The 21,302-nt window shown below is 55.5% G+C and overlaps 3 protein-coding genes across 19 annotated transcripts; 2 read left to right on the top strand and 1 right to left on the bottom strand.

Annotated features, from left to right (window-relative positions):
* The first annotated feature begins 2,270 nt into the window (after window positions 1–2,270).
* On the top strand, window positions 2,271–3,591 carry PYY (peptide YY). The gene is made up of 4 exons (XM_077853454.1): window positions 2,271–2,393; window positions 2,752–2,939; window positions 3,103–3,183; window positions 3,336–3,591. The coding sequence occupies exons 2-4, from the start codon at window positions 2,752–2,754 to the stop codon at window positions 3,358–3,360; spliced, it is 294 nt and encodes a 97-aa protein (XP_077709580.1). The 5' UTR covers window positions 2,271–2,393; the 3' UTR covers window positions 3,361–3,591.
* A 2,222-nt stretch (window positions 3,592–5,813) lies between these two features.
* LOC144286683 (uncharacterized) lies at window positions 5,814–19,504 on the bottom strand. Of its 17 annotated transcripts, XR_013354634.1 has the most exons (6): window positions 19,209–19,480; window positions 17,058–18,609; window positions 15,933–16,117; window positions 15,635–15,808; window positions 14,859–15,075; window positions 13,607–14,249 (listed from the first exon to the last, which is right to left on the bottom strand). XR_013354634.1 is itself a non-coding variant. In XM_077853441.1 (5 exons), the coding sequence occupies exons 1-4, from the start codon at window positions 17,248–17,250 to the stop codon at window positions 14,859–14,861; spliced, it is 534 nt and encodes a 177-aa protein (XP_077709567.1). In that variant the 5' UTR covers window positions 17,251–17,286; the 3' UTR covers window positions 5,814–9,063. The 17 variants fall into 17 exon arrangements, 13 of the variants coding, with proteins under 13 accessions (XP_077709567.1, XP_077709575.1, XP_077709570.1 ...); XM_077853441.1 differs by lacking the exons at window positions 13,607–14,249; window positions 19,209–19,480 and adding an exon at window positions 5,814–9,063 and having other exon boundaries at window positions 14,859–14,997; window positions 15,635–15,759; window positions 17,166–17,286; XM_077853449.1 differs by lacking the exons at window positions 13,607–14,249; window positions 19,209–19,480 and adding an exon at window positions 5,814–9,063 and having other exon boundaries at window positions 14,859–14,962; window positions 15,635–15,759; window positions 17,166–17,286.
* On the top strand, window positions 10,764–12,333 carry PPY (pancreatic polypeptide). The gene is made up of 4 exons (XM_077853452.1): window positions 10,764–10,889; window positions 11,600–11,790; window positions 11,967–12,038; window positions 12,189–12,333. Exons 1-4 carry the CDS (start codon window positions 10,791–10,793, stop codon window positions 12,205–12,207), a joined length of 381 nt encoding a protein of 126 aa, XP_077709578.1. The 5' UTR covers window positions 10,764–10,790; the 3' UTR covers window positions 12,208–12,333.
* Window positions 19,505–21,302: the final 1,798 nt, after the last annotated feature.

Raw genomic sequence — 21,302 nt, 5'->3', positions numbered from 1 at the left:
AAGTGGAATCAGAGGGAGAGGTGGACTGTGGGAGGTTTGTGAGCTTTGGGAGGCTGGCTCCTGGTCCCTCTCATGGTTGCTCTAAAGGTAAATAGGGAAGTGACTTCTTTAGGGGCTGTACCCTGAATCTAGACCTTCCCCCATGCCTTCTAGCTTCTCTACTCTGGCTTCTCTGCTCCTATCTATCTTTAGACCCCCTACTCCCCAAGGCATGAGAAGGTTCCAGGGAGGCTACCAGTTCCCTTTGGGCATTTCACAATCCCTGTCATCTCTCTCTGTCTGGGATCAGTACACTAGAAACCCTCTGTCACCACCCCAGTCAGGGCTGCAGTGTCAGAAGAACAAATGGCCCCCACTCTCAGATCTCCTTGTTCCTTTTAGCCTGCAGGGTCCCTGTCTAGGCCCTGACCCCTGGGATCACAACTGCCCCAAAATGCCACCCTGGCTGTCCTCTCTATCTCGAGGGTGGGCACCTGCCTCTGTCTTTCCATGGCTTCTGGAGGAGTGTCCTATTATTTTTGCTGTCTGCTCCCCTAACTGGACCTAGGCTTGTCCCTCTGTTTTCTTCTGTATCTATGTCCTGGGAACTCTCCAGACTGGGGCTCTACTGGGATAGTGGTGTGTCTCGTCCCTTGGGTTGGGGCTCCCCAGTGATGTGGCCATGACTCTCCTCTGAGACTGGGGTTACTGGAGAACAGGGCCATGTCCTGCCCCTCAGGTGAATGATTTTTCTTCTTCCTCTGAATATAGGGTCCATGTCCCTTTTTCTGCCTCCATGCTCAGCATGCTGCTCTGGTCTTTCTTGGGATATGCAGGGCCCCTGGGGCCTGACTCGTTGATAAGGAGCCATTTCCGGAGAGTGCAGGTGATTGAACCTATAAAAAGATGATTGAGGGAGCCCTAGGTTCTCCACCTTGAGAGAGCTCTAAAAATAACACCCAGGGCCATCTGTCCTGGAGGGTGGAGGGGCTGGCCCAGAACCAAGATGGCCCCTCCTGCCCTTAAGTGCTGATGGGATGCAAGCTCTGAAGCACTGGAGGCTCTGGCCAGGCTGGGGGAAAGGGAGCTGGAAAGGGCTTTATGGGGAGACTCCCCCAACAACCCTCTTTTCCCAGTGGGGACAGGTGGGTCTGATGTGGGTCTGATGTGGCTGGCCTCTCAGAGAGGGTAGCAGGCCCCCAATTAGCCTCCGCTCCCCTACTCCCATGCCCGACTTCTGAGCCCTATGGTTATCCTGGGTAGTGAGCCATTCTGCCCCTCAGTTGAGAGGGCTTCTTCCTGGGGTCTCCCCTACGCTTTCTTGTTTGAATCCTGGGTTCCCTTTTCTCTCAGACCTTCAGTTTCCTCATCTGTAAAATGGGAATAAATCTAGCCCATTGTGTTGTGATCCTGTACTGCCCAGTGCACAGTAGGTGCCTAATAAACAGAGTCCCTTCCCCTTTCTTTCAAAGGCCCTGAGTGAGGATCTTCGCCCCAGAGACTGCAATGGGCTGAGGACAGTGGCACGTGCTTGGGCAGCCCTGGCATCACTTAACCCCAGAAGACACCAGTGCCCTGAGTGACACCTGGGTGGGGATGGGGTGCACTGCTTTGGAAGGGGTCTCTATGCCAGCTCTGCTTGGGCCTGGGTCTGTGTGTGTCAGGCTGGAGGCACAGGTGGCAGACTCAGCTGCTTCTGTGGCTGGGGCCTGGCCGCGGCCTCCTCTCAGCCCTCTCCCCAACTCTTTAACAGAGAAGGGCCCAGAGAGAGAGGCCTCTCCTCTAGGACATCATAAACAGCAGGTCAAGAGCCAAAGTCACAGCTTCCACCCTGCCTCGAGTAGGAAGAGCCTTTTCCCCCAGGACCTGCCACTTCTCAGCCCATCTCCGAGGAATTGTAGAGTGAAGGCTGAAAGGGCCGCCTTTTCCATAGGACGGTCACAGGTCCCACTGGCTGCAGGTAGTGTCCCGCTGATGCCCCTCATCCCCACCCATGGGTAGGCTGGGGAAGATGGAATCTTCTCATTGGTCCTAGGGGCTGCCCCAGGAGTCTAGATACAAATGTTTCACTTCCCCAGGAGGCTACAGCTGCTCTTGGGGGGCTGTGGGGTGAAGATGGGGTCCAAGTTCTGTCCAGAGTCCGAGTCTGAGTCTGGTGGCTACCCCGTCATCTCCTGCAAGGTGGAGTGGTCACGCACTGTCTGGGTGTAAGCTCAGCGATCCGCGGGGGTGGAGGCAAGGAGGAGGACGGGCCCTCCCCACCCCCTGCAGCTCCCCCTCCCTTCCCAGGCTGAGATATAAGCCCCGCAGGGACAGCGCTGAGCAGAGGAGGCCACAGCCCGACCTGCAGCAGCCCAGCCCCTGGGACTCCACTCGCCTTCTACCTGCTCATCTCCGCTCCAGGAGCTCTCGCCGTGAGTGCCGGGGAATAGCCTGGTACCGGGGGGAGCCCTGGCGATTTTGTGGGGAAACTGAGGCTGGGATGGTGAAAGCTGGGGCTGAGCGGCCAGCATAGCCCTCTGCCTCCAGCAACGGTTCTGGGCAGTACGAGTGGGGGTTGGGGAGGCGGACAGGGCTTATGCCCTCTCTGACAGATGGGGAAACTGAGGCAGAGACGGTGCAGGGCCAGAGAACACACAGCGGGCCGCCGCTGGGCCCTGATCCGGTAGCAGCCTTGCACAGGCCTGGGAGCGTGGGCCCGAGGGCAGCCTCAGCCTCCCGCCGTCGGGGGTCGAGGCGGGGCCTGACCCACGACCCCGGCCCCCACTCCAGATGGTGACGGTGCGCAGGCCGTGGCCCGCCGTGGCCACAGTGCTGCTGGCCCTGCTCGCCTGCCTGGGGGCGCTGGTCCACGCCTACCCCGCCAAACCCGAGGCTCCCGGCGAAGACGCCTCGCCCGAGGAGCTGAGCCGCTACTACGCGTCGCTGCGCCACTACCTCAACCTGGTCACTCGGCAGCGGTGAGCGCGTGCGCCCGCGGGCTCGGGCCCCAGGGGTCCCGGGGGTCCCGGGGGTCCCGGGGGTCCCGGGGGTCCCGGGGCTCCCGCCCTCCGCCCCTTCTCCCGCCCCGCCCGCCCGGGGGCGTGTCCCGCCTGACCCCGCCCCCTATGGCCCCACCCCCAGGTACGGGAAACGCGACAGCCCCGAAGCGGTGCTCTCGAAACTGCTCTTCCCCGACGGCGAGGACCGCCGGGCCAAGTCATGGTAAAAGCGCCCCCCACGCCAGCACCACCGGCCACACATCCTGTCCCCTCGGGCTCTGTCCGGGATGTGACGCCCCACGGAGCCCCACCCCGGCCCCGCCACCCCAGGTCTGAGGCCGCGCTCTGAGCAGCCCTTTCCCTTCCCTCCTCCAGGCCAGGAGGCGAGTACATGTGGTGACGACCCCAAGGGCTCCTGGGAGATATGCTAACTACACCGACCTCATTTGCATGCTTGCTCCTGACCCTGGACCCTGGGTTCCTCTCCCTGCCTGCTGCGCCTGGGGTGTGGGTGCGGGATGGGGATGGGGATGGGGTCTTCATTCCACTTCTCCGTGTCCCCAGCCCCTGGGCTGGCGGGCTGTGTGTGGTCTTACCCTGGTCCCCAAATAAAGAGCAAATTTCACTGAAACGGAATGTGTGCGTGTGGATTTCCTTCTTCGTGGAGGTGGCCACCAGGGGCAAGTGGAAGGTAGAGGCAACAAACAAGACTGAGCCCCGCAGACAAAAGGCTCCCCAGGACAGGGCCGGGGCAGAGTGGGGGGGTCCCTCTGCTCCGTGCTAAGAGAAGACACTGCGGCCCAGCAGGGGGCGCTGGGCGGCGAGGCAAGGACAGGGAGGTGCGGTGGGGGGTGGCGGGGGAAGGGGTGGCTGGAGCAGAGCAAGGGACGGCTGCGGCCCTCTCCAGTCGGGTTGGAAGTGGGGCGGGATAAAACTTCTTGACAAGGGGCAGGGAGAAACAGGAAAAAGAGTTGCGAGAGGATGGGGAGGGTAGAAAGGAGCTTGCTAGGCAGCCCAGGAGAGTAGACGGGACAGAGGTGCACTACCCGCCTGCTCCCAAGGGCGCAGGTGGCTGGGGGCGTGGGCTGGGCACCAGTGCTTCATGGCAGTCCCCGAGGAGATAGATTACTAACCTCCAAGGCTGTAGTAGCTGGGGGTAGTGATGTGATCCAAGATGGGACAGTGGAGGAAGTCATTTGGGGGGTGAAGGTGGGAGTATGTGTGCTGGCGGGGGGGGGGGGGGGGGGGGGCATTTCTAACGTCCCTGGGCAGGAGGTGCAATGGGAGTATGGACGCTGCCCTTTCCCTTCGCAACAGCCCTCCTCCACATTGCTGAATTCCCACTCAATGGATAGGTCCCACTCAATGGATAGGTCCCTAACTGTGCCTTCCTGGTGACAAGGCTATGGGGACACCCACTGGTGCACTGCCCCCATTCCCTTGACTAGACACTGAAGGCTGAAGGCACTGTGGATGTTTAAACTGGAGTCTGACCCAAATCCCTCACCACTTCGTCCCTATGATGGAGGAATCCCAGAGCCTGCAGGCTGATCTTCCCTGGTACCCTTCCTGCCCAGCCCCCCTCCTCCAGGAAGCCTGCCTTGATTGGCCTTGATCTGCACTCTTCCTGCCCTGTGTGGCAGCCCAGCTTTCCTGGCCACCGCTCTGTTCTGCCCGTGTTGCTGTGTCAGGTCTCCCTTCTGAGGAACCCCTAAAGGAAGGGCCTGTGTCTCCCTACTCAGACACAGCCTCCTCAGTCTGGGGACTCTCTCCTGGGCCTCTAGGTCAGCAGGACCTGGACAAGCCCAAGGCAAGGAGCTGGGAGGAGGAGAATCAGGTTGAAGCCAAAGCTTTTGGCCAAAGCCAAAGCCAAAGCCAAAGCTCCAGACCCAGACAGGGTTAGAAGATCAGGAAAGCCGGGTGTGTCACTTCAGAGGGCAGGAGTCTCGCAGGACCGTTTGCTATTATGGGGCTATGGAAAGAGAGCAGATCCTAAAGCTGGCTCTGTCATAGCTGCTCCCACACAACCTGCCCTAGGGGGCCTGGGGCTCTGACTCTTCTCCTGTGCTGCCGGCCTCAAGGTCAGGCAGGAATGGGTGTAGCGGAGGCAGGTCCAGGGCCTGGTGCACATCACCAGCTACGTGGACTCTGACGCCCTAAGCCTTTGTCCAAGCCACTCCCCTGCCTGCAGAGCCCTTTCCTTCCTTTCCAGCCTGGAAAACATCTTCAGGACAATGTTCACCTCCTCCTAGAAGCCTCTCCTGATTTCTCAGGGCAGAGTTAGTTTCTCTGGTTCTCTCACTACTGTATTATTGTTATCTGAGATCCACCTCCCGTGTCATTTTCCCCCTTATCTTCTCTCCTCCAATCCACTCTCTCTGCTCCAGGAGGGGAGGGGTGGGAACACACAGTGGCTGCCATGAGCTTTGGTGCAATTTGTGGTCAGAGGAGTGGGATGGTGTGTGCCTGTGTTGGTGTCCATGGTCCCCTGTCTGGCGGTCTGCCTGGGAGGGCAGTGGTCAGCCTGAGGCTGATGGAAGAGACCCCTGGTGTGAATTATGCATGACCACGGACAATTTTACTTTGACCTGTCTGGTTGATCATCAGTGACACGGGTTCGCCTCCCATTCACTTACTTGGAGGAATGTTGAGCCAGTGGTCAATCCACAGCCGACCGGCTCAACCAGCCTTGCTGCCGCAGGAGCCTTAGATGTGATATTAATAGTGACGACAGCTACCTTTTGAAAGAAGCACTTACTTATGTTCTAAATGCCGAACTATTTGTTTTACACACACCACATTGCTAGAATATTGATTTGGCTTTTTTAAAATAAAGGCAGAATTAGCAGTAGCTTAAACAGGACAGAAGTTTATTTCTCTTTTACATAAAATTCAGTGGCATCTGGGGATTAGCACCTCTGTTTCACGAGGAAGTCCAGAAGCCCTGGGACCTATTTTGTGGCATCCCCATGTCCTCCTCTACGTGACTGGAGATGGCCCACCGTTACCGCCTTGTGTTCCAGTCAGCAGGAAGGGAGGGAAGGGGAAGGGGAGATGCTCTGGTTACGAGGCTGAGTCACACTTACCCTAAGACCTGGCTTCAACTAACCATTTCATTTCACCCATGATGGTTTCATGGGTCAGGATTGGGAAGCGCTCAACTAGGCACCTGTCACTTGGAGTCGTTCCTGCAGTGACAGTCAGGGGTTGGCTGGGGCTGAGGTCATTGGAGGGCACCCCTCAGGGTTGATGCCTAGGAGGTCTCATGCACATGTCTGGGGGTGCTGCTAGCTGCTGGCCCAGAGCTCAGCTGGGTCTGTTGACCCAGCACCTCCATGTGGGGGCCCCTCCAGCACTGTATTCTTGGGGTAGTTGGGCCCACATGGTAGCTGGCTCCCCATGAAGTGAGTGCTGGGAGAGAACTGGGAGGAAGCAGTGCTGCCCTTGTCTTCCTGGGGCCACGGTAACAAAATACCACAAACCCAGGAGTTTACCAGCAGGTCTGAAGGCTGGAAGTCTGAAGTCCCAGGTGGGCAGGGTTGCTTACCTTTGAGGGCTGTGAGGGTCGGGGCTGCTCCAGGCCTCTGTCCTTAGCTCCTAGGTGGCTTCCCTTCTGTGCATCTGTTTCTGTGTCCCAAAGTCCCGTTCATTTAAACACAGCAGTCATATTGGATTATGGGTCCGCTCTACTCCAGGGTGAGCTCAACTTAATTAGTTTTCATCCGCAAAGACTCTATTGCCAAATAAGGCTGCATTTTGAGGCACTGGGGATTAGGATTTCAACATGCGAACTTGGGGGGGGGCACACAATTCAACCCATAACAACTGCCTCCTATGACCTGGCCTCACAAGCCACATCCTCCAACACACTCACCTGACCAGTACACCTGAGAAAGGGACATGGACCCCACATGTGGAACTACATGTGGGATAGGAGGTCTTTCAGTGGTTATCTTTGCTACAGTCTGCCTCAGGACAGCATGAGAATATTGCTAGAATATTGATTTGGCTTTTTTAAAATAAAGGCAGAATTAGCAGTAGCTTAAACAGGACAGAAGTTTATTTCTCTTTTACATAAAATTCAGTGGCATCTGGGGATTAGCACCTCTGTTTCACGAGGAAGTCCAGAAGCCCTGAGTGACACCTGGGTGGGGATGGGGTGCACTGCCTTGGAAGGGGTCTCTATGCCAGCTCTGCTTGGGCCTGGGTCTGTGTGTGTCAGGCTGGAGGCACAGGTGGCAGACTCAGCTGCTTCTGTGGCTGGGGCACCGAGGCACCGAAACGCTCCTCTCAGTGGCTAGAACTTAGTCATGCGGTCCCACCTCATGGCCAGAACAACCCAGAAGATGTCATTAGCCCAGTGGCCACGTGCTGTTCTCGAGCTCGTGTATGACGGGAGGAGGAGAGAGTGCGTACTGGAGCAACCAGCGTTATCGGTTACAAACATGATCTCCTTTGAACATCCTCTGGAAATCACCTGGCCCATCTCATCATTGAGCAGATGGGAATCCTGAGGTCTGAGGATGGGGAGAAGCTGGCAGGAGGTCACACAGCTGGGGACAGAGGTAAGAGAGCCCTCCGTGTGCCGCTCCTGGCTCCACTAACCATTCACTCTCAACTCTTCTGCAAGGCTCCCCATGGTGCACCCCTGTCCCCTCTGGCGGCACCTCCCACGTTCCTCCATTAGTGTCCCCCAACAGTGCAGTCCCGTTGTCACCACCCCACTTCTGTGAGACAGCATCTCCTACTGTCCTCAAGGTCACTCCAGCCTCATTTCCTCTGGGAACCTCCTGCTCTGGCCTGCCCGTCTCTGGAGCCTGACTCTGAGTTCTCACACGGGCCTACCCCCTCAAGTCCCGCTGTAGGCAGCGGGGGCAGGGACCTCAGAGACCAAAGATCTGCATTGAGTCCCCGTCTGCCACTGGTCAGCCATGTGACTTTGGCCCGCCTAGTCATTCCATTTCACTGCCTGTGTTTCTTCACTGGTCATACATGGAAACTTACACCTTAAATAATAATAAGAGTTCACTGCTTAGGCTCAGAGAGGTTATGTGCTTTGCCAAAGGTCACACAGCTCTTGAGTGGTAGAGCTGATGAGGAAGGCAGCTGAACGTACAGCCTGGCACATGCTTACTAACACCCCCTCTTTTCCTTTACTCTCCTTCTCACTTCTAACCCTTCTGGAAACTCAGGCTCAGGCAACTTTCCTCTCCAATGACCCCAAGGGAGAAATTCCCCTCCTTCCACACCCAGTCCCCTCTTAGGAAAAATGTGGGCTGACAATGGTTGGATTTGCTTTTGCAGCTGTTGTGGGCAGGGAGGGAAAAATATTGAACACTTCTGCGCCTGCAGGGGCCCTGGTGCAGAGGGAGTCTCCCGGGAAGAGAGAAGTGGGGGCAGAGTCCAATCTCCAAACGAATGACCTGAGTCCCCAGTCAGGCCTGCACTGATTTTGAGGGAATAGGACAGGGACTCAGGGTGTGTGTGTATGCGCACGTGCAACAGCTGCCCTCAGTCTAAGGGTTTCTCCAGGGAACAGGGGACCCATTAGGTTCCTGACATCTGGGGGCAGCCACCTGTACCCCCCCAGCCCCCCACTGCTGCCACCCAGCACAGGAATAAGACATTGGCCTAAGAGCTCGGCTAGGCTGCTTTGGAGGCACTCTTGTGAGAGGCACGTATGGAGGATGTGATGCTGGCTGAATTCCTGTCCTTGGAGTCTCATATGTGGGGACCACCACCCCGCTTGCTATGGCACACTGGGCCCCAGCCTGTGACCCCAGGTGCTCCTGGGGAATTCCTCTTCTACTTGCATCAAAGCCCTCACTCCACCCATAACACTGCCCAGTGGCCATCCACCCCGTCCTAGAAGGACCCATGGGGTTGGGCAGGTGGAGAGGGACCTTTTTCCATTTTCATTTCATCCGCCTGCAGGTAAGTACTTGGTGCCTTGTCTAAGCGGGCTCCACGGCAGGTCCTCGGAACGTATGAAGATGAGCATCACTCAGTTCTGGATCTGGCCTACAGTGCAGAAGGCACACACACCCGCTGCCTCTTCCTCTTGGTTTGTCCCAACTTCCCTGAGAGGACCCAGAAAGGGAATCTGTTGTTTGCAAAGGAGAAAAATGAAAGCTATGGGTCCAGTTGACAGTGTGGAATAGGAGTCATTTGTGAGGCACAAGACAAGACTGTCACTGGCCGCAGTACTCAGTCAAGCGCCAGATCTGCCATCTGCAGGGGCTCGGTCCTGACACAGCGGCCAGAACAGGTCGGCCAGGCGGCAATCCTGCGGGAGGCCGGACCCTCCGCCGTAGGGTTGGAGCCTGGCGCCCCCTGGTGGCACAATGCAGCCCCTGCGGCCTCACCTGAGGGGCGCGGGCACCAGCATCGGTTCACCAACTTCGTTGGTGAAGCGGGAGCCAGGGCCAAGGCTTGCCCAGACAGACAGACCGACCTCCACATTTGCTTTTGGGATATAAACTTTTGTCTGGTAAGGCATTATTGTTCTTGTTACCAGAAACCAGGGTTGAGAGGAACTGACATAACACTGACATTTAGAGATCCTCTTTATCCTCCCTATCTTGAGGAAAATCAAAGCTCAGAGGGGGCTAAAATTATTTCCCCAGGATCACACAGAGCCCACAGCAAAGCCAGGATTTGGACCTCTAAGCCCGCTGTATTAGATCCCTGGGGTCACACCTCCAGGTGTCACACCCCCTACGACTCCCCCCCAGAACACACACACTTTTGGTGTCTTGTTCTGGGACTATAGGACCTCGGAGGCAAAAGGTCTTTGGCTCCCCACTGGGGCTTCAGTGTGTCCTTCAGACACGCCTGGTCACTGCTCCTTGCCCTGAGCAGGGGAGGGGGCTGGGGGTTGAGGAAGGGATGCCTGAGCAGGGCAGGCTCAGAGGCTCCTGGGGGTGGTGGTGATGTTGGGATGGTGGGGTTGAGGCCTAGACAGCTGTGTGGTCTCAGGCAGGTCTCTTCACCTCTGTGAACCTCATGTTTCTCAGCCAAAAAGAAATGGAAAATTATAGCAATAGTTTGACAGCCTCAATTAGGAAAAAAAGAGTTCAGATTTTGGAATTAGACTTTGTTTCAAACTCTGGATTTCCCAATGACTAGTTACCTGGCCTTCAGCTAGTCACTTAATGCCTCTGAGTTCCTGTCTCCATTTGTAAGATGGGTTGGTTGGTGCAGGGACTCAGTGAGGTGACAGGGAGCATGTTGGAAAATTCAAGGCTTTATGATGCCAACTTTATCACAGTGTTGGAAAGGAGCTCTGGGATGTGCCTCTGGTGTCTGCTCCCCCCCCCACTCCATTCCCCTGGCCCCAGGCACATGGGTTCTCATTCGCACCCCACACACCAGCCGGGGAGTAGGTCTCTCCCTGCCTGTGTCCTCAACTCTTTTGCACATTTAAGGCCTCTCCCCACCTGACCCTTGGTCTCACTTTGTTCTAGTCACAATCTGGAAAGGAAATCCTGACTCTTCATCCTGGAGCCTCCGAGCCCCAGGCTCAATCTTATGCTCTGAGGGAATTTGTTTGAGGATTCCTGTTAATCCCTGGGAGGCAGTCAGGGCTGTTCTGAGGCTGGGACCAGAACCTTTCAGTAGCCGGACATCCCCATTCTTTTTGAACCAAGCCTGCTCTGGTGCCCAAAGGTGGATGGTGGCCCACAGGAGACTTACTGTGGCCCACTTTTACCTGTTATACTGCTGGTGTGGCACCCACAACACCGCCCTGTCCCCCTCCCAGCCCTGGCCCCAGGGCCAGCTGTCGTAGGTACCAGGGAGACAGTGGGAGGAAGGGGTGAGGGCTGGGGAATGAGAGAGGCTGACAGAAGGCGGGGACTCTGGGGGACTGAGGACTATAAAGGGGCACCGAGGAGGGCAAGGACACCCATCCGGCCCTTAGGACTCAGGGTAAGTGGTCCTCGGCTGGGGAGGAGGCAGGGCCCTGGGGGGTCTTTGGGACTAGGGTCTGGGGTGGGGGAAGGAATTGATGCTTTGCAGAGCAGCAGGCTGGTGTTGGGACATCTGGGGCCCTGCTTGGGTCTCGCTCTACATCTGGCTGAACCTATCACTCTGGAAGAGCAAGCAGTCTGCTGACTAAAGACTAAGCATGCATGGGGAATAAAGGGGTGCACACGAATGTGAGTGACGGCGACCTTGTGAGTGAAGGGGTCCTGTGCCTATCGGCTGAGGGCGACCCAGGCAACAGTGTCTTCTCCAGGACCTGTACTTGAATGTCTATCCAGGTGGAGGGGCGGGGGCAGACCCACAGGCCCTGGATCCCTGTCCTTTGGCTCACAAGTTCATTCTGTGTGCTCCTACTGTGTGAGCCAGAGCACCCCTTCATCCCGCCCCGCGTCTGCCTCCTCAGAGCCACAGGGCTCTGGATGTCACGAGTCCTGGGTCTCCTGCCCCATGTCCCCACCTTCCCTGCTATGCTTTCTGACGTTGCTGGGGGCCTGTCCGTGCTCTCCAGGGTGGTGTCTGGGAGGTGGGTGGTCACATTCGAGCAGCCCTTTGCTCTGTCCCTTTGTCCCCAGGCTTGGAGACATGGGTGATGGGCTAAGGGCCCGGGCAGGTGGGCTCTGTCTTTTCTCACCTTCCTGCTCCTCGCTCCCCAGATGCCTGCCGCCTGCCGCTGCCTCTTCCTGCTGCTCCTGTCAGCCTGTGTGGCTCTGTTGCTGCAGCCGCCACTGGGTACCCGGGGGGCCCCGCTGGAGCCAGTGTATCCGGGGGACGATGCCACACCAGAGCAGATGGCCCAGTACGCGGCTGAGCTCCGCAGATACATCAACATGCTGACCAGGCCCAGGTGCGTGTGAGAGAGGGAGAGAGAGAGCCCGGTCCCTGCGGCCCTGAGCCACAACCCAGCCTCACCCCTGCCATGCTCTTGGGAAAGCAGAGCAGCTCCACTGATCCCTGGGGCCCAGGTGGGATGGTGCCCAAGGGTGGGCACAGTGCTTGCCCCACCTGCCTCTCCCCTCCCAGGTATGGGAAAAGAGACAGAGGAGAAATGCGGGACATCATGGAATGGGGCTCCCCCCATGCAGCCGCCCCCAGGTAGGTCTGCTTCCCTGCCCTGTGTGCCTAGATCCCTGGGGCTGGAAGTGGGGCAGGGAGGAGAGAACACAGGCCCAGTGCTGGCCTGAGGTCTCCTGGGGGCACAAGGACTGTCCACTCCCTCTGTTGTGTTCCCCCCTCTCCTCACAGGGAGCTGATGGACGAGTAATGCCACCTCCAAGTAATGCCACCTCTGCCTCTCAGGCCAATGCCAGCCTACCTCTCCCCTCTGCACCCCTGGCCAAAGCTTGCTCCCTGCTCTCACACACAGACTAAATAAAGCAAGTCAAAGTCATAGCTTCTGTGGGTGTGTGTCTCTGTGGACCCCTGGTGGGGGCAGGAGCAGGCCAAATGCATGGGAGAGATGGGGAGGGGAGGGAGGCACAGAAGGGAAAGGAGAGTACCGTCAGTGATGCAGAAGGCCTGTGGGTCCTCTGAGCCATTCAGCTCAGAATCTCAGGGAGCCAGGGACTCCTCCCAGGCCATTCAGTAAGTCAGTGAGGCTTGACTCTTCCGTTTCAGCACCTCTAGACCTTCCAGATCCACAGCCTGATGATGGCCATGCCCCCAAACATATCCCCTGCCAATGTACTTAGGCAGTAGGTGAAGTTCTAATGTGTATTAAAGTGCCCTTGGCACAGGGGGTGGGGTGCAGGGGCAATGACCCAGCATGGAGGAATGGCTGGTGCTAAGTCAGACCTCTGACCTCTGGGCAGGTGTGTGTGTCTAGTAGGATCATGGCTCATCAGGGGGCACGGGCCCCACAGAAGCATGGCCAGCAGGGAAGGACTGTGATGGGGAGGGCCTGGAGATGGGGTCCTGTACAGACTGTTGGGAAAATGAGCCTACTGTGTGCCAGGGGGATGGGGGCACGTTCAACCCTCCCAACAACCTAGTGAGGGGGATGCTGTTGCCCTCACTCTACAGAGGGCGAGACTCAGGCTCAGTGAGGTATGGCTGCTTATCCCAGGTCCTACACAGACAGCAAGCTAGTACAGGCTATGTAGCACCTGCTCTAAGAGTCAGAAGAACTTGGCTCTGATTCTAGGATCTGCCACTCCCTGTGTGCTGGGAAGCAGGGCTACAACCTCTCTGAGCCTCCCATCTGTCAAGAGGGAAGGATGATAAGGTTGCAGTGAGGATGACATGAAATAACATGTATGAAACGTTGACTGTGGGGGGCGCCTGGGGGACTCAGTTGGTTGAGTGTCTGATTCTTGATTTTGGCTCGAGTTACGACCTCAGGGTCCTGGGATTGAGCCCTGCATCAGGCTCCCTGCTCAGTGGGGAGTCTGCTTGAGATTCTCTCTCTTTGCTCCTCCCCCTACTCACACATACTCTCTCTAAAATAAAATTAAAAAAAAATCTTTTTAAAAAAACCTAAGACAACCCAGGTATTTGCAGCTGGAGGGAGTAAAAATGCTGAGAATCCCTTGAACAATTCCTCTCTCAGCAAGTAAACCCATAGATGTACTATTATGATCTCTATGTGTACCAATAAGCTATAGTATTGATTTGTTGGAAATTTAAATTTCAGTCAAATGCAATTACTTAAAAAAAAAAGAAAATAGAAATATTAAGCGTGGTTCTTGACTCAGGTAAATGCTCAGTAAGCAGGAGCTTTTCAGAGGCCGATGTGCCCTTGGCCAACCAGCTGTTTCCATGAAGCATGCCAGAAAGACCAGTGGAGAGAAAACACGGGCTTCAAACACATGAAGCTCTCCATCTGACACAAGAGGGGTACAGGGAACTCCATGTGGCTCCTGGATGGGGCTCTGGAAGGCAGGCTTTCCACGATTACATGGAAGCATCTTTGAAGAACTAAAAACTTAGAGAGAATGGGTCCTGAGAGGCAATGAAGTCCTGGGCGTAGGGGCTACTGGAGCAGCTGCAGCAGGGAAGCCGCAGGGGGAGTTCGGCCTTCTGGGAGGAGGCTGGCGGAGTGAGAATTGTGGCCACTCCCAGGAGCCCAATCTGTGGATTCCACACTCCAGCTCCAGAAGGGTGAGGACCCAGATCCGGCCCCAGGGAGCCTGCACTGAGGACAAGTGGCCCCAGTGGTCTTCGGCAGCCCTTGCCCTTCTTGGGCACTCTGAGCAGGTGGGGATGGGTAGGGTGTGTATGTGTGAGAGAGAGAGACACACACACACACACACACACACTGGGAGTGAGTGAACACGTCTCTTTCCCCTTCTCCTGGGACGGGAACACCTGTGGATGAGGGATTGTCATGGCAGGGATGGGTCATGAGGGAAGTGAGAGAATTAGAACCTTTCTGTTCCTGGAATGGCTTCTCCAGCCTCCCCCACATGTTCTGCCTGGAAAAGACAGGGCTTGTGGGCTTGATGGATGAGAGGGTCCCCTTTCCTGGGCTCAGCACCTCACACTGACTCCAAGACAAGGATAAACGTGTTTTCCTTTAATTCCTGGCTGTGCCTGGAGTGTGCAAATGGCCCAAGAGTTGGAACCAGGGCCTAAAAGTCATGGGTAGATGCAGCTACCAGGCAGATGCACAGCTCAGGGTGATTCTCAAACCCAAGGGAGTGGCTGGGAGGGGAGCCGCTTTCAGAGAGCAAAGTTTGAGTTTGTATGATGGAGCCTGAAGCCCCAGCATTTTCTGGCAGCTAAGGGGATGGGCTCTGAGTAGGGAGAGAGGTAGACACTTTCCAGGGGCAGGAATTAGGATCCTGCTCAGGGCATACTTGTGTGTGAGAGGTGGCTTGTGAAAGGTGACTCTGAAGCCGAGCACCTCTGCCCCTGCCCCCTTGTCCAGGTCTTCTGATAGTCACCAGCCGCCCCCCTGCCCTGCGCCCCACCAACCTAGGAGAGTGCCATCCTCACATCCAGCTTCTCAGGGACAGGCCCTCGATGGGCTCCTGCCATTTCTGCTCTGCTCATTGCTGGAGTGACAGGCTGAGAGGGTCCTGGAGGCAAAGGCAGGACTACCTGTTCTTCACCCCTAAGGGTAGGCAAAGACACTGCTGCTTGTTCCTGGGTCACCTGGGTCGTCCAGGGCTAGCATCTAAGCCGCCCTGCTCTGTGGAGACACTTGTGTGGGAGGGGATCCTAGCTGAAGCCCCTTCTTCCAGATTACTGGGACCTGCTCCTCTGGCCTCTGCTGGCCCTCTGGTTAGAGCACCCCCCCCTCCCCCGCAACTCCCACCCCAGTGGAGTACATCTGCAAGTGGGGGCAGGTGGATGGGCTGCTGGAAGGAGGCAGGAGAGACCTGCAGGGGAGGTCTTTTCCTCTCACAGTAGGAGCTCCAGGGTCCCCTCTCCCCTTGAAGGTCAGATCCCTTCCTGCCTAGGGCCCACAGGAGTCACCAAGCCATGGAGATATTTCTTTATTGTTTCGGGGTAGGTGGTGGTGAGGAAGGTGAGCAGGTAGGAGTTAAGGCTCCCGGAAGAATACAAAGGGGGAGGGTGGGCCAGCAGACTTGAGTCAGGCAAGTGGAGGTCAGGGCCCTGCCTGGAGAAGGATGTCCCTGGGGCCCTGGTGTCCGCCCCGCACAGCCCAGGGCTTCCTCTCTGTCCGCTGCCCCCTGCTCCCAGTTCTGGGGCTCCTGATAGGTACCAGCCGGCCCAGGCTCTCCTACCTGGGGCCCTGGGAGGAGGGCGGAGGTTGGGGTTTCCCGGTGGTCTGTCGGGGGGGTTTCGTAGCATTCGCTGGTAGGGGTTTCGTGGTGTTTGCTGGTGGGGTTCTTGTGGTGTTGGCAGCTTTCTTGGGGTTTTTAACGTTTTTAGATTTCTTGGTGTCCTTAGACTTAGAGCTGGGGAACACGTCTTTGCACAGATCTCGGGGTGGCGAAGGCGGTGGGTGGGGTGCCCGGTGATGCCCATTTCCTCCCCCACCCCCTGCCCGTCCTCCCGCCCTCCCGCTCGCCCCCCGCCCACCTGCTGTTGAAGAGCTTCTCCAGGTACTTGTTGAAGTGCGCGAAGTTGGACAGCCAGTCCGCCGCCCTGGGCCCCGGGGGCTGCTGCGGCTGCAGCGCCTCCCCCAGGGCTCCCCGGGGCCGCAGCAGCAGCAGCAGCGCCAGGCACACCAGGGCCAGTGCGCACGCGCACCGCAGAGCCAGCGCCTGGGGGGAGGGGGAGACAGGAGCGCGGGTGTCACGTGACCGGGGGCCGGGGGACTGGGCGACGCGTCCGCCTCTGGGACGCACGCAGGTGCGCGAGGCCTGAAGGGACCTCCCGCTGCCCGGGCCGAATGCTGCGCACCGGGACATGCGCAGTGCCGCGCGCACAGACCGCGGCGAGTACTCGGGACGGCGAGGGGGGACCGGGAGCACCCCCTCGGGTGGGCCCCCGGGGCAGCTCGCTCGCCTCACCGACCTCTTCCGCAACCCCACTCGAGCCTCTTGCTCACCCCACTCGAGCCTCTCCCCACTCCTTGCCGTTCCTCAGAAATGCCAGGCGTGCTGTTCTCTGCCTGGAAGGCTCCCTCCAGATGTCCGCGGGGCCTCCGCTCAAGATCCACCCCCTGAACGGGTCCTACCCGCACAGCCCTACTTAAAATCGCAACCCGTCCCTTCATCTTGTACTTTCCCCTTCCAGGTCATCTTCTAACTTACTATATTCTGTGCTTTTTAAAAATTGTCTTCATCTCTCCCAAGGAACTCCCCACCCCCACCCCGTGTAAGCACCGTCACGGTTGGGCTCTTCGCCTGTTTTGCTCACCGATGTAGCACAAGCACCTAGAACAGTGCCTGACGCTTGGCAGGTGCTCAGTAATACGTGTTAAATGAGCGACTAACAGCTGCGTACTGGAATGCCCGCCCAGGGATCCCCACATGTGCACCCAGCCGTGCACAGAAAATTTTGTGCTGGCGACACACAGGCACATCCGGTGATTCACGTACTACAATGCCTAGACATGTGATACACACCCTCCAGAGCCCCTGGACCCTCAACCCTCTCTTGACCAGGAAATCCCCTCATCCCCACTGCTCAAAGCGGGGACAGGAAAGCCTGGCGGCTGTTCTAGCCATCGGATTGGTGGAGGGGCTACTCTGGTCTCACTCCTTCATGCCTGTGATCCTGCGGAGGGGCCCTTGGTGCCAGCTTCCATCCTCAAGCTCCTGGAGAACGTAGCTGACAGGGGTCCCCGACTCAGCCGTCACACATTACCATGGTGCTGGGCAGGTGCAGAGCGGCTCAGCAAAAGGATATCTGGCAAGGAAGTCCGAGGCCCTTTAAATTCCTTCAGATCCATGTCACCTTTCCCACAAAGGCTCCACCCCTAGCTTGGCCCCCTCCTGCCCCTGTGTCATAACCCGGGAGTTGGGAACAGGGAGAAAGTGGGGGTGGAAGCACATGGGCTGCCAGCTGTTCTGACCTGGGCACAGTTGGTGCCGGGGGCCCAGGGGTGTGGGTGGCAGAGGCGGGAGGCACTGGGGAGTAGGGGTCACTTGTTGCCTCAAGTCTACAGATCCCAGGGAGGAACTGTCTCTGGGGTTTAGAGGGGGCTGGGCTTGCCCAAGGACTATTCTTAGGGTTGGGAGGGCTATGCTGAGAGACCAGGTGCCCCTTCCCACCCAGCTGGGGGCTCAACACCCCTACTTCTGGCTTCCAGGCCTGCTGGCAGGGGCATGGGTGAGGTTAAGGTTTCTGCCTTAGGATTGCAGGCCCTATTGCTCATTCTGGAGATTTTTGCATCCTACCTAGCTACTTTGGGAGACCTGCAGAGCTTTCTGAAGTGTGGTGGGTCTCAGCTCCCTGAATGATGGACTCAGGGCTTGGACTGCTTCAGGTCACAGAGCTTTGGCTGTGTGGCCATTAGGGCCCCTCTACTTGCCCAACATTGCTGCTTTTCTGTGGCAAGTTTGTAGGATCTGAACTGAAGCTTTTTCATGCCAATCCCCACTCCCCCCACCCCCCTGCCAAAAGGGACACAGTAGGAAGAGCAGGGGCTTCTGGGTAGGAATCCTGACTTTACCACTTCCTGGCTGCGTGATGTTGATTAAGGGACATTATCTTCCCTGGACCTCCGCATCCTCACTGTGAAATGGAGCCGATCACATCTATAGCCTTAGGGCTGTCGTGAGGATCAAGTGGGAGGATGTAGCTGAAGCCCTTGGACAGCTGCTGGCACACAACGATGAACACATATGGGCTCCTCCACTCAGGGATGCATCCCTTCCCCCCATCCTCACTTCTCTCTTAGGGGAAGGGTGAGAAACTCAATGTCAATGTCATCGAAGTTTATGGGATGGCTCAGCAGCCAAGTGAGAAAGAACTTCATGTCCACAGAGCCAAGACACTCAAGAAAAAGAAATGAGATTCCCGTGATAAAATTCCATAGTACAAGTTGGGAGGAGAGATCTTTGGTGTCAGTGTGCCCCAAGTCCCAACAAACAGGCTGTCTTTTATTTCTCTTAGGCCCAAGCCCAGGGTTGATGACCCCATTCCTGAAAGAGCTCCAATGATGTGTCTTCTTGCAGCCTTGGCTATGAGGATACAAGCTGCCCTTACAAACCCAGAGCACTAAAGGCTTTCAGTCCCTCATTCTTCTGGACTCACTTATTCCAGGAACTGTCAAGTTCTGAGGGATGGTGTACATCTCCCTGCCTTCCTGCCCAGAAAAAGAGAAAATACTTGATGGGGTGAGCAGGTTGGGAAAGGAGGCACAAAGCACTCAATATTATTATCATAATAGTCACAAAGTATTATCACAGTCATAATAGCCCTGTGGAGTATATAAGTATACACTAATAACTGATAATCACTGCCTTTGCTTGGTGCCAGGTACTGGGAGAAGCACTCTGTTGCAGTGTCTCTAATTTTAATGACACTTGTTGGCATTAACTCCTTTTGCATTTGAGGAAACAGGCTCAGAGAAGTTAGGAGATTATCCAAGGCCAGTGTGGCTGAGATTCAAGCTCAGGACTGCCCAGATCTTTCCATCTTCTTGGAAAGCTACCCCCAGTGAATTTCATACCTCTCTATCCGTTGGGATTCAGGCGATCTGCAATCCAGAGTCCCCCTCAATCACATCCCCATCCCTTCGCCTCTCAGCTACTTCTGATTCAAGTGGGGTTCTTTGCCATGCTCTGTGTCCCAATCTCTCTCCATCTGCTCAGCTCTGTTTCTCTTGGGGGGCCTTTTTGAGAAAACTCATCTTTGTTTCTCCAGGCCTGATGGTCAAAAAATAGACATTGGCATCAGACTGACCTGGGTTCCAAGCTTGACATAGTCGCTTGTTGCCGTGTGTCCTGGACAGGTTGCTTTGCTTCTCTGAGCATTGTGTCCTCAGTCGTGGGGGGAAACACTAGAGCTAGGTCATGGAGCTATCAAGAGACAAGGCTGAGAGAAGGATATTCATGCTTCTGGCCCCAAGTCTTCCTTGAATTTTGTGATTTGCTCCAGTGACCCTTCAGGGAAAATTCTCTCTTTTACTTAATCTGATTTAAATTGGATTTTTGCTTGCTACCAAGCCAAACCAAAGCAAACTGAAAAACCTTTGACTAACAAGCCTTCTATTACTTCTTGGATTAAGTCCAAGTTTCTTAGCATGATATTTGAGGTCCTTCACAATTTGACCTCAGCCCACTTAAAAAGAAAAAAAAAAACCTTCAAAAACAACTTTGTAGAAGTATAATTTAAACACAATAAAATTTGCCCATTTGAAGTGCACAGTTGGATGAGTTTTGACAAATGTGCAACCACCCCCACAGTCAAGACACAGAACATTTCCATCACCTCAGCTGGTTCCCTCCTGCCCCTTTCCAGTTCATCTGGCCCCAAACGACTGCTGATCTGATCTCTATAGATTAGTTTTGCATGTTTTAGACTTCATATAAATGGCATCAAACAGTATGTTCTTTTTGTCTGACTTCTTTCACTCAGCATAACGTTTTTGACATTCCTCTGAATTGTTAGGCGTATCAGCCATTTGTTCTTTTTTATTGCCGAGTAGCACTGTTCCTTGATGATGATGTGCCACAATCTGTTTACCATTCCCCTGTTCTGGATGTGTGCATTTCTACCCACATCTCCTGCCCATGGACAGGTTCCTCCCTCGACGTACCTGTCCAACCCTCTACCCGTTAGATTCCGCCGGCCTCCCAAACAGTTCTGCACTTTCATACCCCAGCCCTTGCTTGTGCTCTTCCTTCTCTCTGGAATGAGTGTCTTCTACTCCTGCCCTGTAAAATCATGGGACTCAATTCTGGCAATTCCTCTTCTGCAAAGCCTCCCCAGGCCCCTCGCTGCACCGCTTTGGGCTCCTTGGATCCTCTCTGCATCCAGTTCCCTGGCAGTCCTCATCTGCCTACGCACCAGGCCCATCATCTGATGATGATCGCTTACCTGTTCCCATCCTTGATTGTGCATTGGAATCATCTGGACAACTTTCCAGCTACTGTTGTATGGCCCCGCCTCTAGAGTCTTTACCTTGTAACTGAGCATCCACTCCATGGCAGACACTGCCTTAGGTGCTGGAGCCCCTAAGAGATAAGGGGCTATCAATAAGATATAGTCACTATCTTCAAAGAACTTCACAGTAGTGGGAATAGGTGTTTGTTGAGTGGACTAATGAATATTTCAAGAAATGTCTATCAAGATACTATCTCGTGGAAATCCCTGTTGGAAAGAGTAGGAAGTTGTCTCCTTGGATACATATTTTGATAGAGTTGGAAGGGGATTCAGGAAGATAGTTCCAACTCCCAACTTCCCATTTTACAGATGAGAAAACCAAGGCCAAGTAGCTGGGTGTTCTGACTTGGAGGAGGAAGGTAGTTTCTGAAAGCCAGAAGGCTCTTGCATGAGGGCATCCCTGCTAGCTGCTCTAAGCTGTCAAGCCCAGTATCTGATGCCAAGTTAATAAAAGATTAGGACACATTAGTAGAAGTATTTTAATCAAATCTAGATAAATTCAAGATTACAGGGATGCACGGGTAGGTCAGTGGTTGAGTGTCTGCCTTTGGCTCAGGTCATTATCCTGGGGTCATGGGTTCGAGTACCTCATCAGGCTTCCTGCGGGGAGCCTGCTTCTCCCTCTGCCTATGTTTCTGCCTCTCTTTCTCTCTCTGTGTGTCTCATGAATAAATAAATAAAATCCTTTTAAAAAATCAAGATTACACTAAGCTGTGATGGATAACAGCAAAGGATCAGCTAGAAAGATTACCAATTGATTCTAGATGCTTATTTCTCTTAGTGCTGCTAATTTTATGCATTGTCTCAAATTAAGTCAAATTTAAATGCTATTTAAGTTCAGCAGTTTTTTTGAGTTATCATATTTTTGTAGATTGGAGAATAATTTATGGA

Source organism: Canis aureus, chromosome 16 (assembly GCF_053574225.1).
Source record: "Canis aureus isolate CA01 chromosome 16, VMU_Caureus_v.1.0, whole genome shotgun sequence".
Classification (NCBI taxonomy): domain Eukaryota; kingdom Metazoa; phylum Chordata; class Mammalia; order Carnivora; family Canidae; genus Canis; species Canis aureus.
This window is presented reverse-complemented; position numbering and strand designations above follow the sequence as displayed.